Genomic DNA, 17,171 nt, shown 5'->3' with positions numbered 1-17,171 from the left:
CAGTGGAGTGACTTTTAAACATGCATCCAACACATGTAAGAGTGTTTGCATCTCATTTTCCTCTCCACTCCTCCCTCTGTATTTCAAGGAAATGCTGCCTACAAGCTTAGTAAGGTGGGGATTAAGAATTAATTATCGGATTTAGCAATTTGGTCATCGGTGACCTTGACAACAGTAGTTTCAGTGAAGTGGTGGGGGCAAAAACTGACTGGAATGGGCTCAAGAGATTACAGGCAACTCTTTTGAGGAGCAACATTGGAGAGAGGATTGGAATACAGCTGGAGGAAGATAGGGGATTAAGAGTGACAGAGTGATTTATTTTTTTTTTAAGATGGAAGAAATTACAGTGTACTTGTGCTGGCTGGAATGGCCCAGTAGAGACAAAAGCTGATGGTGTAGAAAGGAAGGGGGATATTGCTAGAGAGATGGCCTTGAACAAGAAAGGGGTAAAGTACATAAATTTACAATCACATAAATTATATATAAAAATAAATAAATATTTATTTATTTGAGCTGGGTCTCACTCTGTGGCCCAGGCTGGAGTGCATGGCATGATCATCGTTCACTACAGCCTTGAACTCCTGGATTTAATAGATCTTCCAGCCTTAGCCTCTCAAGTAGCTAGGACTACACGTGTGCACCACCACACCTGGCTAATTTTTTATTTTTTGTAGACATGGGGTTTCACTATGTTGCCCACACTGGTCTCAAACTCTTGGTCTCAAGTGATCCTTCTGCCTTGGCCTCCCAAAGGGCTGAGGTTACAGGCATGAACCATAGGAGCCTGGCCAAAAAGTAATAAACATTGAGAACTCATCCTTTCCTACTACATTTTCCTAGTATCAATGTTCTTGGTTCTTTATGGCTCTTGTATATGGATGGTTGAAACACTATATAACGGTGTGATTCTGTGCTTCCCTCCCCAACTCCCACTCCTCCCTAAACTTCATGTCGCTAAATCCCAAACTTGTGTTTAGTGACATTAACTTAGCATCTTTAAACATGGTAGGAGTATTTATAGCACAGGAATCAGCAACCTTTGGAAATCAGGGCCTTGCTTAGTTTATATTTTAAAGGAGAGCTGTTTGTTACACATTTTTCAGCTCACCTCAGGATTCAGTGGACAAATGGAGACACTGGTGCTAAACCAAAGTGCTGACAGTTCATCCACAGGAGCAAGAGGGAAGGCAGGGCATTAGGTCCAGCGGGTAGAGAGGTGGCAGAGCGAAATGACCTACCTACTAAGTGAAAATGGAAGTAAGGTAATGACTGGAGTTTAAGACTGGCAACAAAGATGTCAGAGGTGTGAGATTAAAAGAGTGTGGGAGAGTCAGATTAGAAAAATTTAGTACTTTATTTTTCTTTCTTTCTTTCTTTTTTTTTTTTGAGATGGTGTCTCGCTTTGTTGCCCAGGCTGGAGTACAGTGGCGCGATCTTCGCTCACTGTAGTCTCCACCTCCCAGGTTCAAGCAATTGAACTTCACGAGTAGCTGGGATTACAGGTGCCCGCCATGATGGCCGGCTAATTTTTTTTTTTTTTTTTTTTTTTTTTTTTTTTGAGACAGAGTCTCACTTTGTTGCCAGGCACCAGGCTGGAGTGCGGTGGCATGATCTCGGATCACTGCAATCTGTGCCTCCTGGGTTCAAGCATTTCTCGTACCTCAGCCTCCTGAGTAGCTGTGACTACAGGCGTGAGCCACCATGCCCAGCTAATTTTTGTATTTTTAGTAGAGGCGGGGTTTCACCATGTTGGCCAGGCTGGTCTCAAACTCCGGACCTCAGGTGATCCGCCCGTCTCGGCCCCCTAAAGTGCTGGGATTACAGGCATGAATCATCGTCAGTACTTTCAAATTGTGTTTGTCTGGCAGCATTCAAGGCCCCTTGGGGTTAGTGGTTATGAATTTAAAAGATGCCCGTCACAGTGGGTGAGTATTTCCTCCAGCCCCTTCCCGTGGCTTGGGTAGAGGCGGTCAAAGGAGAGCTAGATTTTCCCAAGGCTAGGGTTTTGGCAGACCAGTGCGACTGTGTATGGCAGGGGCATATGGCAAGAGACCTTCCATAACCACCCTCGCTAAAATCACGTCCGCGTCCGCGTCCCTTTAACCGAGCATTGTGTTTATTTTCCAAGCTTGTTGATTGGTTGTGAAATGAGCCGGCTCCTCAGCAGGGCCGGTGTTTCCTCCCCGCGGAATCCGCAGTGCCCACCACGGCGCTGGCGCATGGGAGGCCTCAGAACTGTGCCGCATAACTCGCTGAATACGCGGATTAACGTGCTGGTTCGCCCAACATCTGTGCGTTGCGGCGAAGACGAATACTCGCAACTCTTCGCGTATCCTCTAGTTCCTCGCTCCGTGGTGTGTAACCTTAGCGAGCAAAGGAACTTCCCCGCAGGGTGGGATGCGCGAAACCGCGGTTTTATTCCCGAGGCAATCTTTACGGTACCCGCGGCCCAACCCCAAGCCTCAGAGGCAGCTGCCCGGTGGCGCGAGGAATGCTAACCTTTGTCACACCAGACTTTCCTTATGAAAACTTTTTTCCGGTGCTCCAACCACGCTTATTCTGTGACTCCAGGCGGTGATGCCATGAAAGCACACGCCCAAGGTCCGGGTTTCACGGGGCGGGGCGTGGTGCCTCCCGGGCAGAGAAGCTTCTCTCGGAAGGCGCGGCCGCGGGAGGGCAACGGGGCCGCTCTGGCGCCCCCAGCGGGGAGACCGCGGGGCCCTGGGGGCTCCGGGCGCGCTCCCCGCGCTCCCCGCGCTTCCCGCGCTCTGCCCCGCCCCCGCCCCCGCCCCCGCCCCCGCCCCCGCCCCCGGCGGAAGGGGCGTGGGCGTGGCCGACTGCGCGTTTCTTCGAGTGGCCAATAAAGTTTGGAAAGTTTGAAAGCCTGAGGAAAAAGGCCACGCCCCTGTGGCTGTCCGAGTGTGGGCGCCCACGCGCGGAGCTGGGGGCAGCCCTGCGCTCGCGGAGGCGTGGCCGGCGCGCGGGGCCCGGGGCGCGCGGGGATGGGGGTCACGGTGGACGTGCACCAGGTGTACAAGTACCCCTTCGAGCAGGTGGTCGCCAGCTTTCTCCGAAAGGTACCGCCCAGCTTCCACCCTCCGGAGCCCGCGCTACCTCGCCGGCTTGCCGCTCTCCCCTCTCCTCCGTCCTAGCGGAAGCTCGCGCGCGCGTCTCTCCTTTCAGGCACTGATGGCGAGGGGAGGCCGTTGGGCTGTCCTCCTGGTTTGCTCAGCATGTTCCTTCTGCTGCCTCTCCACTTTCCCTTGTTAAACAGCTGTGGGACTTGGTGCAGTTTGCATACTCTCTCTGTGCTTTAGTCTGGTAATCTGTAAAATAGGGAAAATAGTATTAGCGACTCATAGTGTTGTTGTGAGGATCCAAATGAGGTAATTCAGGTAAAGTGCTTATCACAGCTGTCACCTAAATGAAGAAACTGAGGCAAAATCAGTATAAGAAGAGAGTTTAGCTAAGTTTGAGGACCGCATCCTGGAGTGAAAGTGCTCTGGGTATACATTCTGATGAGCAGAAGTCAAAAGTGGGGTTTTAAAGGAAAATAGGCGGTTCCTAAGTTGTTTACCAATAATTTATATTAAAGTAACATAAACTATTGATTGGCTGTACATTGTTCTTTGTATCAGAAATTCCGGGAACTTGAAGATAATGGGTAAGGCAGCTGGTTAGGAACAAAATGCCTTTAACTAGTTGCTCCCAGGAATGGGTTGGGTGAGGAGGGAAATCACTAAAGTCCTATACTCTTCACTTTCTGGGCTCGATCGATTTTGCATATTTCACTGGAGCTCACACAGTCTGCTCTGAGCTATTTTTCTTTTTCTCACTGCTACTGATGTTTAGTTAGGGCTCTAAAATGTTATGTTGTTTGTATTACTAAAACTGATTTCAGTACAAATAATGAGCTCTTCCTCAATATTGAGCGGCCCTGAATCCTAAAGACTGTTTCTAGGATTGTGGGTCATGATAATGGGAAAATGAGAAATGGCTTTGAAAAATCAAAAGCGCCCAGGTCTGGGAGGTAGGACTCCTGGACTCTGCTCTGGTTCTGTCCGTGGTTAGTTCTCTGGGGGACCTTGGCCAAGGGTCTTTTCTCTCGGTCTTAGTTTTCACATCTAAGATGAAAGGGTTGTACCAGAATATCTTTTAAGGTCTCCTCATCTTTCACTTTCTTAAGATTTGCAACAATTGCAATTTGTCTTGGTTAGCAGCCACTGGACATTGAACTCCGTATGCAGCCTGGAAGCCAAACTAAGGGGGATGTTGGGAAGATGAAGGTTATTTGTTGAATGATGAGGCATAGCCTTCATTAGAGGAAGTGACACGGTGGCCCAGGTCACAGAGGAGTGAGGAGGACATTGGTTAACATTTTGTTGCTCCTCTTTAGGAGGAATGTCAGCTTGCTGATATGTTCATTGATTTTCAGTTAGCTAGACTAGTGCCTAACACCTACTACTAGGTATTTAATAAAAACCTGATCAAGGAATAAATGAATGAAAGAATGATTTAGGGATCTGTTGTAGTCTTTGCCTTAGGCTAGGTGTGTGGGCCCAAAAAGTAACAGCCAACACCCAATTTTTTTTTTTTTTGAGTGGGGTTTAGGACTGGCATTTGAGTGTGGGTGCTCTTATACCACTGCTCCTTTGTAAAATCTTTTTGGATTGTCATCATCAAGAGTCCATCCATCTCCACCTTCTCAGAACTTGCAGGGCACTTTACCTAGGCCTTGCTGACCTTCTGCAGTGACAGATGATGACTTCTGTATGTGTTGTGTTCCCCTGTTAGACTCTAAGGTTTTTAAAGGTGAGACTCACTCCTTCAGAAACATGTAACACAATGCCAGGCTCTCATTTACGGAGGTCTCAGCGCATTGTCAGCTTTTGGTAAATGCTTTTCTTTCATTGAACAGATACTTACCTTCTGTGTGCCAAGCTTTGTGCTAGGTGCTAGATAAACATAGGAGGGCACCACAGACCCTGTTCTCATGGAGCTGATGGTGTCTAGTGGGTGAGATTAACATAAATAAATGATGAGCAAATGAACATAAAATTCAAATGGTTGATGTGTATTTACAAAAGGAAAATACATGGTGCTTGAATATAGCAGGGAGGCCTGCTGAAGTCAGAGAGGGCGATCTTTAGGAAAGTGTTTCCTGAACAAGTGGCACTTGTGAAATGACGACTGAAGCATGAATAGGAGTTTCCTAGGAAGGCTGGATGTGTGGTATGTGGTGTGGTGTGTGTGTATGTGCGCTCATGTGTGCTTTCCATACTTTATCATGTTTACTGCTCCCAGCAGCCTCAGGAAGTAGTTATGATTAATTTCCATTTTCCACTATGGAGAAACTGAGGACCAGAGAAGTCCAAGTGCCTTCCTCAAGTTCCCACAGCTAGCAGGTAGGAGAGCCAATATTTTAACACATAGATCCAAAACCCACACCCTTAAGCCACCAGGCTGTGCTGCATTGCATGTAACAGGCACTCGGATGATTATTGAGGGAATACAGTGTTTCAGAATCAACTTTGCTGGCCAGGCACAGTGGCTCATGCCTGTAATTCCAGCACTTTGGGAGGCCAAGGACTGGTGGATCACTTGAGGTCAGGCATTCGAGACCAGCCTGGCCAACATGGTAAAACCCCATCTCTACCAAAAATACAAAAATTAGCCAGGTGTGGTGGCCTATGCCTGTAATCCCAGCTACTCAGTAGGCTAAGACAAGAATCTCCTGAACCCAGGAGGTGGAGATTGCAGTCAGCTGAGATAGATCATGCCATTGCACTCCAGCCTGGGTGACAGAGCAAGACTTTGTCTCAAAATCAAAACAAAACAAAAAAGCCCAAAAAACTTTGCTGCGCTCGATCTGTTTCCTTTTGTTCACAGTCTTCTCTCAGGGTTTGCTCAGTTGAGTGGACCTATTGTCCCTGACATAAAGGTATAATTTGGATGTGTGTTAGGGTGAGAACATAGAATGTTTAAGTTATCTATTGGTATGTAACAAACCACTCCAAAACTTAGTGACTTAAACCAAGGACAGGCTTTTAATTTTCATGATGCTGTGAAAAGTGGTTGGTTTTTGTGTGCTGTGTGGTATAGCTGAGGTCACTTATGTAGCCGTAGTCAGTTAGAACCTGTTATAATTCTTATAAAATATTTAGCAAAGTACCTGGTACATAGTGAAAAAAGTTAAGAAGGACATTTTGGAAGGCAGAACTGGGAAAATGAGAGACAAACATTTGGAGACTAAATGTCTAGTGGTGGGATAGTGTTAACATCACCTATGTCACTGTACTTCCTTTCTTTCTATTCATTCATAAAAGAATCCTTCAGAGATTCCTTGGAAGGAACTATGTGACTATTTATAAGATGTCAGTAAATCCATCTGCTGGGTGAATTTTCACCTTACGTTTTTCAGAGCCAACTGGAAGTCAGTAGACCTGGATCCTGATCGTTGTGCTTTCACTGTTAGGTTGGATGGTCATGGGAAACAGTTTTCACCATGCTATACTATGTCCTTGTGCAAATTAGAAAAGGCTTCTTTTAGGGGTCCACTCCTTAAGCTCACAGTTCATAGGGCTAGTGGAAAGCAAATGAGACCATTTATGCAAATTAGAAAAACATACTCCTTCCTCTAGGTAGATGCAGTTCTGTGTCCACAGGCCTACATGACCTGGAGCCCATGTGCAGTGAGCAACTGTGTAAGTCCTAGCGTCTCATCTGTGAAATGGTAATGCCACCTACCCCACCTACCTTCCAGGGTTGTTGTGAGGATATCAAATGTGTTAACAGTTTGAAAAGCATAAGCTTTTTTATAAGCCTAAGGTAGTAAGAATTATCTTTTTGGCAAAATATAGTTTTATTTTTCTTTCAGTCTTTATAAATTTTTTTTTTTTTCAAAGGAAAGCACTTGGCAGAAGGGACAATGATATGAAGATCTCTGGGAAGTGTTTAATCTGATTTTGCACAATGGTATGTTTGAAGCTGCTTTAGCACTGAGGAAGTTCTATTTTAAATCAATCTACTGATCTACAGCTTTGGTTATGTTAGGACTTGCCTTCCAAGTTATAATATATTACTGTTTTTAAAACCTGAAGAATGTTTGCTCTTCTTACATCTGCCTGTTGAATACCACAGGCAAAATATTAGCTGCATGCTTTCTAAGCTAAGTGACACTGTGAAAACAAACAATATGATATTCTTTGTTCGTGAAATATAGTATTTCTCAATAAACTCTTCATGGAGGAATGTTATGAAACCCAAAATGGTTTATTTGTTGGATGCTGAACTATATGCACTTTCCAAGAGCTATAGCATCAGTGCACTTGACAGTATATTTTGGTTTCTTTCTTCATGGGAATCTTAGCTTTCTAGCTCTCATCACTTACCACTGTTTCCTTCCTTTTACTTACAGTCATCTACAAAAAGAACAGAAAGTTGCATAGATGAATGTAGCAGTGTAGAAAATAGGTCTTCTCTGGAAGCTGACTTAGACCTTTTTAATGGGCTTGTCTTTCATGAGCTGGATTCAGAGAATTTCTTAAATTTCATCTGCCTGAAATTTAAAGTCATTAAAAAGGATCCAGAGGGCCATGTATTGACTGGCTCTTCTTGTTTATATCTAAATGAGGCCAGAGAAGTAAAGATTTTTCTTACCCTCAGAAGGTTGATTTTCTTTTTATGCTGTGGTCAAAAGAGTCATAGTGAATAGAGTATTGCCTTCATGGGTGGTGATTTTTGTCATTTGTTTCTGATGTATCCCAAGTACCCAAAGAGATCTTGGAACACAGTAGGTACTCAGCAAATCCTTGTTGAATGGTTGAATGAAATAACTCTTTTGTGGATTAGCCACGTGTAATTTTAGATTGAAGTCAGTATAGGATTCAGAAACATGTCCTTACTTTGGGTACTGTAATGAAATCGATGTATTAAAATATTAATAATTTCTTTGCTTCAACAAAATGACCCTGGGTATTATTTATTCTGGCTGGGAGCCTGGTGTGCTGAACAAAATGGCTTGAATGTTTACTCTTAAGCTCATAAAGGGGATTTATGAATGGCTATTTCCATTTAGAGTAGAAAGTTGATTGGGTAATTAATAATGTTTCCATTTCTGATCTTATCTTTTCTCCCTTGCAAATCTGACACTTACATGTGTGGAACATATCTCCTTGCAAAGCTCCAGAAATATGTGGGGGGTGAACCTGCATTTCTTTTTTTTTTTTTTTGAGACTGAGTTTCGCTCTTGTTACCCAGGCTGGAGTGCAATGGCGGGATCTTGGCTCACCGCAACCTCCGCCTCCTGGGTTCAGGCAATTCTCCTGCCTCAGCCTCCTGAGTAGCTGGGATTACAGGCACGCACCACCATGTCCAGCTAATTTTTTGTATTTTTAGTAGAGACGGGGTTTCACCATGTTGACCAGGATGGTCTCAATCTCTCGACCTCGTGATCCACCCGCCTCGGCCTCCCAAAGTGCTGGGATTACAGGCTTGAGCCACTGCGCCCGGCCTGAACCTGCATTTCTAAGATAAATGATTTGATAAACCATAGGCCTAGTTTAACATAATGATTATTTATCTTTTGTCTTGTGCTGCACTAGTCTTTCTTCACTTTTATCTTCGTGTCCTCAGTTCTCCTAGAAGATTAGTCATGATGTAAAGGAGAATGGTGTAGTTGTGCAGGACGTGGGCTCTGACATCAGATGGGATGGGGAAGACAGGGATGGAGTGCTGTTAGCTAGCCCTTTGAGCTTGGTTTATAGGTCAGTTCATTTTTCTATACCTCGATTTCCTCATCTGCAAAATGAGAAGAATAATCACTATCTTCTGGAGTTGGAGAAATTAAATCAGATAATACATACAGTTGCATATAATATAACTAGCTTAATTTCAGCACACAGTAGGCTCTTTTAAAGTACTTGAATAATGATAACAGCAACAACGATAATTTGTTGCATTTATTTCGTGAGCCTGAAATTAAAAAGCTGAGAGAAGTCGCCTTCAGAAATCTTTACTAACTTGAAGTAATAAAGGGGAGAGTGAGCATGAGTAAAGGTACACATTTGAATTATGAATATTTTCTAAATGCCATTTGAAAATAATTGTAGAGTGTACTTAGAAACCTATCTCGTGGCGATTGTGGCAGCAGCCTAGATAACAGATTCCCTTAATGCTTATAAAATGGATATATTAATATACCAGACTTACTGTAGGTCTTCTTTGCCTTCTTTGCAGGACTATTCAGATAGATCTTTCACTTACCTGCTTCCTTGTACTCTGTTGGGTAATGGACAGTGACTCCTCTTTGGATGTCATTGACTCTTTCTAAGAGGGGGAGGAAATGTTATTAAAAAAACAGACATTGTCGTCTGAGCTTTTTGGAGAATTGATGTTTTAATAACTCTTTTAAGAGTAGGCTTTCTGTGCCGGGTGCGGTGGCTCAAGCCTGTAATCCCAGCACTTTGGGAGGCCGAGGCGGGTGGATCACGAGGTCGAGAGATCGAGACCATCCTGGTCAACATGGTGAAACCCCGTCTCTACCAAAAATACAAAAAATTAGCTGGGCATGGTGGTGCGTGCCTGTAATCCCAGCTACTCAGGAGGCTGAGGCAGGAGAATTGCCTGAACCCAGGAGGCGGAGGTTGCGGTGAGCCGAGATCGCGCCATTGCACTCCAGCCTGGGTAACAAGGGCGAAACTCCGTCTCAAAAAAAAAAAAAAAAAAAAAAAAAGAGTAGGCTTTCTGAAAGCTTATGGTTTTTTTTTCTCCCCTCAGCAAATATGAATGCTAAGTGTTTTATCTTCATGAAGCTTCTCCCACAAACATATTAAATATTATTTCTGTAATTAGAGGGACTCAGTTTCTTGGCCTCTCACTTTTTATATGTATGTGTTTGTTTTAATGCATATCCCCCCCCGCCAATATTATGAAGTTCTTGGCTTATCTTTTAATACGTAAAAAAATAAATGAAAGCAAAAAGATACACCAGCTTTAGGAGAGTCTAAATCTTATCCTGTTAGAATGTTACATACATGTGATTATGCGGTGGTATTTGCAATAGTTTCATGTCTTGGGAAAGGAAAAGGAGTTAGTTTACACATTCTGTGAAGAAAGTAAAAGTTATAAGGAAATGCAAAATCAAGTCAAATATACCTTTAAAAATCCCTTAAATCATCCATAAAGTAGTATAGCATACATGGTACATGTATGCAGCCTGTGGGATCATTCTTATGCACACTGCAGTTGGTGATCACCTGAGCCAGTATTGAGAAGGATAAGGGCTTTTGGCAGATACGTGGGTCTTCAGATCACATTGCTTTCATGAGAGTCTCTAGTATGAAATGGGGATTGAAGAATTCAGGTGTGACCTGCTCATCTACAGGCTTTGCATTATTATATTTTAGGAAAAATACTCTGTGTATTAATACTTGATAGGATTCCATGCTTTCAGAAGGACTGAATGAGATCATGTGCATGACAGCTTCTCTAGTATAGCACCCTGCATAAACACAGTAGCTGCTCTGTAAGTCTTTGATGGGTGTGATTCTGATTTAGCTTGATCAATTCTGCGGTCATACTGTATTGTGTTTGAAAAGGTCTTCAGAAAAACCTGGCCACATGCCTCCTGTCTTTCCAGGTTAGTGTTTCTGGCGTTGACCTTTTCTGAGAAGCTTTCCCTTTTTCAACACTTTTTCATTGGAGTTTTGGTAAATTTTCATGAATTAAAACATGAATATTCAAGTTACCACAAGGTGGCATCAGATAATTTCAAGTAACGCCAGGTAGGGGGAGCCTCAGTTCAATAAATCTTTAAAGAGGTTGAAATATGTACCTTTCATAGTATGGTAGTTAGCTATTACAAATAAACCCCTATTTTCTTCTACTATTCTTGTATGGAAACTGAGGCTCATAGCTGTTCAAACTCCAAAAATTATGCAAGTGTTAAGTATTTGAGTTTATAATCTTTAAGAATTTCTCTGATAACTTAGTGAAGTAGTCAGAACTTGAAAAATTTTATCACCTCGTCTCCCTGGTGATTACATTTTCAACTCTTATAATTCAGTTTAGTCATCTCCCTACAACTGACATGAATTTATAATATTCAGTCAATATATATTTATGGGTCTGTAATGAACAAGCTAGAACTGTAGTAAAGGAGATAAGCCCATTTTACGTTAGTGTACAAGTTACAATATACACATATATAGTCACAGTTAAGAGGACCTGTGTGAGTCTCAAATATCTCCCTTGCTTTAGGGGGTACTGTGTAAGTGAAAGTCTACTTTGCTGAGGAGCAGAGCGTCTATACCTAACCCTCTGTCATGGGCATGTAACTTGGAAGGGCTGAACTGCAAAATCAATGTTGTTTCAAGCATCTTTTTTTTTTTTTTTTTTTGGAGTCTCACTCTGTCACCCAGGCTGCAGTGCAATGGCACAATCTTGGCTCATTGCAACCTCTGCCTCCCAGGTTCAAGCAATTCTACTGCCTCAGCCTCTTCAGTAGCTGGGACTACAGGTGTGCACCACCATACCCGGCTGATTTTTGTATTTTTAATAGAAACAGGGTTTTACCATGTTGGGCAGGCTGGTCTTGAACTCCTAACCTCAAGTAGTCCGCCCGCCTCAGCCTCCCAAAGTGCTGGGATTACAGGTGTGAGCCACTGTGCCCAGCTAAGCATTTTTTCCCCTAGGGCTAAAAATGAATGAATGAAGATATAAATAAATAGATTTTTAAAAACTAAGTTTTTCATCAGTTATCAAGATTGCAGTTTCCAGGATGGAAATGTGAATGACAGAGTTTACCAACATGGAATGTGAAGAGAGATAGTGAGGTTGTCGAAAGCTGAGCCGCTGCTCTCTTCGCAGATTGGTTTCTGACTGAAGGCAGGCTCATTTTCCAAATTGATCCCTAAGGTCATTGAGGTTTACATTGCAAATTTTAAAATTTATTCAGAAAATATTGACTTAGTACTTTCTATGTGCCAGACATATATAATATAGGAGTAACTGAAATGGACAGTATTCCTGCCCTCAGAGAGCCAGTGTTCTAATCTACTGTCTTTTTTGGGTCATCGATATCTTTAAGAGTGTGTTAAAATGATGAACCTCTTTCCCTGAAAAATCCATTAATAAATCACACACACACACACACACACACACACACACACACACAGACATACACACACACAGAGCTGCTGTGGGTGGAGACCTAGGGTTCAGAAAACTTAAGGCTCAAGTTTGCCAAATGAGGGGCCTTTTTTCCTCCTTCCCTCAGCCTGCCAGCTGCTCTTGCCTTCTGCTCAGCACTTTGTGATGTCATGGATGACTTCCCACTAATTTTCAGATTTGATCACATGATGAATAGGTAAACCTCAGGAAAAAAGAATCCAAGGGGGCTTGGTGGGCTCGGGTCAGCAGCTACCTTGTCTTGTGGCTTTTAGGAGGTCGCTTCTGCTTGCAGTGTCTCTCTTTTCACATATGAATAATGGAAAGGAATGTGTTAGATTAACTATTAGGTGATTTGGTGGTAGGTTAGGTGGGCAGGCTTTGTAGGCTGGCAGAAAGAATCTGGGGGTAAATTATGTTACCCCCAGATACACTATTCATTAGCTGGACAATTTGAGCAAATTACTTAATTTATCTAAGCCTTATTTTTCATACAGGAAGTAGAAAAATAAGACATAGCTTATAGAGCTAATGTATATAAACTGAACTAATGTATAAAAAGTATGTAAATTGCCTAGGACAAAAGTGGTAGCTATTATCAACCTTGTCACAGCCAAATTGTCTTTCAGGGGAATTAAATCAACATGTTAAATATTTATTGAGCATTTACTATGTGCCTAGCGTAGCATACTTCTATGAGTATCCTACTGTGATGCTAACCCAGCCTGCAGGCAATGATATTAGATCATGGTGAAGAGGTCTACTCTGTGTTAATACAAACAGGCCTGGTTTAATTTCCTGACTCCACAAGGAGCCAGCTGGGTGACCCTAAGCAATCCAGTCTTCATTCAGTTTCCATATCTGAAAGATGGGGATGATGATATCACATAAATCAGTTACAACAGAGAGAGAGGCTGCCGGATTTAGACAAGATTGTGCCAGGAAAGCATTTAGTACAGTGCCTAGCAGGAAGAACACTCTTATGTTAGGCTGGTTCAATATTAATAGTATTATTATTTATTGATTAGCTTAACCTCATCCCCCCTCTCCATTTAGGGCTATGTTGGATCTAAAGGTTTTCCCCAGATTTCATGTAAGTCAAGATGGTGATAAGCATCTCACTTACATAGGAGAAATATAAAATTAAGATCCATGATTTAAATCTGGACTTTGTTTAGAAGTTTCTTGGAAAGCATTTACTACTCCTGCCAACAGTGGTGGTTACTACTAAATAATTCACTTTGGTAGAAGATTAATGGTGATTCTTTTTTATATGTTTTTGTTTAGTACCCGAACCCCATGGATAAAAATGTCATCTCTGTAAAAATTATGGAGGAAAAAAGAGGTAAGTTCTCTATACAGCTTTTTCAGTGATGATCATTAAATCATAGTGGTTTTTGTGAAGGGGTGTGTGTGTGTGTGTGTGTGTGTGTGTGTGTGGCCTCTTAGGTTTTTTAAAAAAATTGATCACCTGTGGTTCCTTGCATTATTAATTTTTAAACAGGTATATTTCTGTACTTGAGGTGACTTAGAAAGATGTGGCAGGTAGAGCACCAGCATTTATGATAGTAAAAGTCCGCCAATGCTTTTTGTCACTTTCTAAACTAATAGTTAATGACAGTACTGAGCTATATATAATTGTAACCGCTAACATTTTTGAGCACTTAATATTTGCCAGGTCCTCTTTTATTAACTCAATCTTCAGAACAATGTGTGGGATAGGTATTAGACTACTCATTTAATGAATGAAGAAACTGAGAAGTTAAGTGACTTGCTCAAGGTCACATGGCTGTAGCCTATTATCATATCATCTTGTAGATGGCAAAATGCATATGATTAAATATGAGATGTCACCATAAAGTGATTGCTTATGGAATCAACTACTTGGCAGTGTAGGTTAGCATTGACTAGAGCAGGAGTTGACAAGCTATGGCTCCTGCTGCCTGCTTCAGTAAATAAACTTTTATTGGAACATATTCACATTTGTTTACATGTCATCTATGGCTGCTTCCTCACTACAACAGCAGAGTTGATCAGTTGCCACAGAGACTTTATTGCTCACAAAACTTAAATTATTTACCCTCTGATTCTTTACAGAAAATGTTTACTGATTCCTGCTCTAGAGTATAGGAATCTTTTCTGTTCTGTGTTGTCCCCATCTCCAGCAAAAAACATTATCAATGTCACTGTTTAAACTTGAGAACTGGGCAATGCAGGAACCTGTGACAATGCACATAATCAATGTACAAAGCTTTGGAGACACTGAGGCCTAGGTACAGCATGACTTCTTAGTAATCATGAGATGCTACTGTTTATAGTGTGACTCTGAAGCCCTCTCTGTGCTTGGTAAATGTAACTGCCTTTTGCTTGCATATGCATTTTTTGTATTTCTGTAACTATATAGGTATATTAAAAACGTTTTCTCATGTATCTGCACTGTGGGAGAAACTTGTTATTTGTCATCAGAGAAATCGGATTTCAGTACTATCTTGGTGACCTTTTTGGAGCTTCAGTTTCTTCATCTGTCAAATGGGAAGACAATCTTGTTTTTAGGTTATGAAGATCAAATGAGAGAACACTGCATATTCTAAATTGAAATGTTAATTTTAATTTCTGTCATTGTCAGGGGCATCTTTGCCTTTGGGAGTGGCTAATCCATTTTGAGTATGTGGGTGAGATGGCCAAAGGGAGGGCCAATGGGCAGAGGAGTTTGCACCCTATCAGCAGCTTCTGGGCAGTCAGGATTTTTGCATCAAGGTTTGGGACTGCTATAGCGAGAGCTTTGAGAAAACCTGTAGCAGCATGGCTAAGTCACAGTGATTCACAAAGCAGAAGACTGCACTTCAGAGTTTATTCTTTCCTCTGCCTTTGCCTTTCTTTTTCCTAAATCACACACAATGTTGGGTGACCATCAGGTGATGGTCATGCGGTTGTTAACTGTCTCTGTAAAGTAATAATTGGTCACAGCTGGCATCAGGCAACGGCACATTCCTAATAGAAAACATCTGAAACTGATGAGCAGGACAGAAGAGGGCTTGCACACACACAGTGTTGGGTGACCATCAGGTGATGGTCAAGAGGTTTTTTAATTATCGCTCTAAATAATAATTGGTCACAGCTGGCACCAGGCAAAGGCATGCTCCTAATAGATAGAAAACACCTGAAACTGATGATCAACAGCTTCCTGATAAGATCTCAGGAGTTGGGAGAAGTGATGCAAGACCCCGGATGTATGCCAACGTATAAAAGCCCAAGCCAAAAGGTCAGACCACACACTTGCCTTTCAGGTTGCCCATTTGGCCCTCTTCTAAGTGTATTTTTCTTCCTTTCATTCCTATTCTAAAGTAACAGGAATAGCCTTTTCCTGTTTAGGTAAGTTTATTAAAAAGAACAGGAATAGCCATTTTCTATTCATTTTAATAAGCTTTCACTCCTGCTCTAAAAACTTGTCTTGGTCCCTCCTTCTGCCTTATGCCCCTCAGTTGAATTCCTTCTGAGGAGGCCAAAATTGAGGTTGCTGCAGACCTGTATAGATTTGCTGCCAGTAACAATAGGAAGTCTACCTCCTTTTGAGAGATGGATATGGCCAATATAATTAATTATAGGTCTAAATTTTGTAGACAGAAATCTGTGCTTGAAAGTTTGGTACAGAAGGTAGCAGCATTAGATTCTCTTCCTTTTTGCTGAAACATTGAATTGAGCAGGTCATCGTCATTGGAGCACTTACATGGATAGTCCAGAGCAGTGAATGGCTGTGATTCTTTCATCTTGACGTTGGAGGGTGCATTCTGAGTTGCTGTTGTACCCTTATTCCTTCATCACAGATAAGGAGTATCTGATTTGGCCCAGAAAAGTGTCAGGAAAACTGAATTTTGAGTTAAACATTTTCTGTAGGAATTCTGCAAATAGAAAATTGAGATTGACTTTAAAAGATTTATTGACACTAAGAAAAGAATACATTTTCCTTAATTTTTTGTGTGTAAAAAAATTTCTTTTTTAGATGAATCAACAGGGATCATCTACAGAAAGAGGATTGCAGTCTGTCAGAATGTGGTTCCAGAAATTTTAAGGAAGGTAAGTTCATTTTAAAATTTAATCCCAGTTGTAACATTAATTTTTTTTCATTTTTAAAAATTATACATTAAATTACACATGTGCAGGTCGTGCAGGATTATTACATAGGTATACACATGCCATGGTGGTCTGTGAGTAATTTTTAATAGTCACAGAAAGGAACAGCATTTTCTGATGTAAAGGAGCATTAGAAACTTCCTACTTCTCTTACTTCATAGCCTTCTGAGAAAGAAAGCTCTTTCTTATCCAACCTCAGTTTTAGCAGAAGTCACTGGAGATACTTGTCTCTGTCTCACTGCTTATGAAGGACTCTTAATGGACATAGAGATATTGTGCAGTTATTTTTAAGATACTTTGGGCATTTTACATGAAGTGACTGTCTAATCTGTTCATGGTGAGAAATGAATTGGGTGAGAATAATCAGAAATGGGAAGATTGTAAATATTTAGTCTCATCTTTAGTAAGGAAGAGAAAAACTTCAGTTTCTAATTCACTATCAGAGATAACAGTTGCTTCCCAGAGTATAATGTTCTCCATGCCCTCTGTGAGTCTTTATGTGTATAATATTGATGATGAAATCTTTATGATAGCAAATTATTTTCTTTCTTTGAAGTCCTTAAGCACTCTGGTGATTCTTTGTTGGAAAACGGTGAGTGGAAATTTTTAATCACTTGCTTGAACCATAGAGGGATTTTCAGTGGGAGTCCTTTTAGAGCTATGAGGAAGTCAGAGGAAAACATCTGGATATGCACTTTCAAACAGGTCTCAGAGGGTAGTTTCAACCCGAGAGAGATTCTGTGTATGATGTTGTGATATTCCATTCTCAGGCTGCTAATGAAGACATACCCGAGACTGGGTAAGTGATAAATAAAAAGAGCTTTAATGGACTCACAGTTCCACATGGCTGGGGAGGCCTCACAATCATGGTG

The 17,171-nt window shown here is 41.8% G+C and overlaps 1 protein-coding gene across 16 annotated transcripts in view; it reads left to right on the top strand.

The window, feature by feature from the left end:
• The first annotated feature begins 2,979 nt into the window (after positions 1 to 2,979).
• The window catches only part of PRELID2 (PRELI domain containing 2), a 631,123-nt gene continuing 616,931 nt past the window's right edge, over positions 2,980 to 17,171 (top strand). For 15 of the 16 annotated variants that reach the window (XR_012512533.1, XR_012512534.1, XR_012512530.1 and 12 more), the window contains exons 1-4: positions 2,980 to 3,077; positions 13,456 to 13,513; positions 16,169 to 16,242; positions 16,856 to 16,891. Coding sequence is in view for 2 of the 16 variants with exons in the window: in XM_039469218.2 (XP_039325152.1) it covers positions 3,003 to 3,077; positions 13,456 to 13,513; positions 16,169 to 16,242; positions 16,856 to 16,891 (243 nt within the window). In the remaining 14 variants the exon portion in view is untranslated. The remainder of the gene's footprint in view (positions 3,078 to 13,455; positions 13,514 to 16,168; positions 16,243 to 16,855; positions 16,892 to 17,171) is intronic. The other variant, XR_012512535.1, reaches the window with a different exon arrangement.

Source organism: Saimiri boliviensis, chromosome 1, assembly GCF_048565385.1.
Source record: "Saimiri boliviensis isolate mSaiBol1 chromosome 1, mSaiBol1.pri, whole genome shotgun sequence".
Classification (NCBI taxonomy): Eukaryota; Metazoa; Chordata; class Mammalia; order Primates; family Cebidae; genus Saimiri; species Saimiri boliviensis.
The sequence above is the reverse complement of the archived record's forward strand: the minus strand, read 5'-3'. Positions and strand labels throughout refer to the sequence as shown.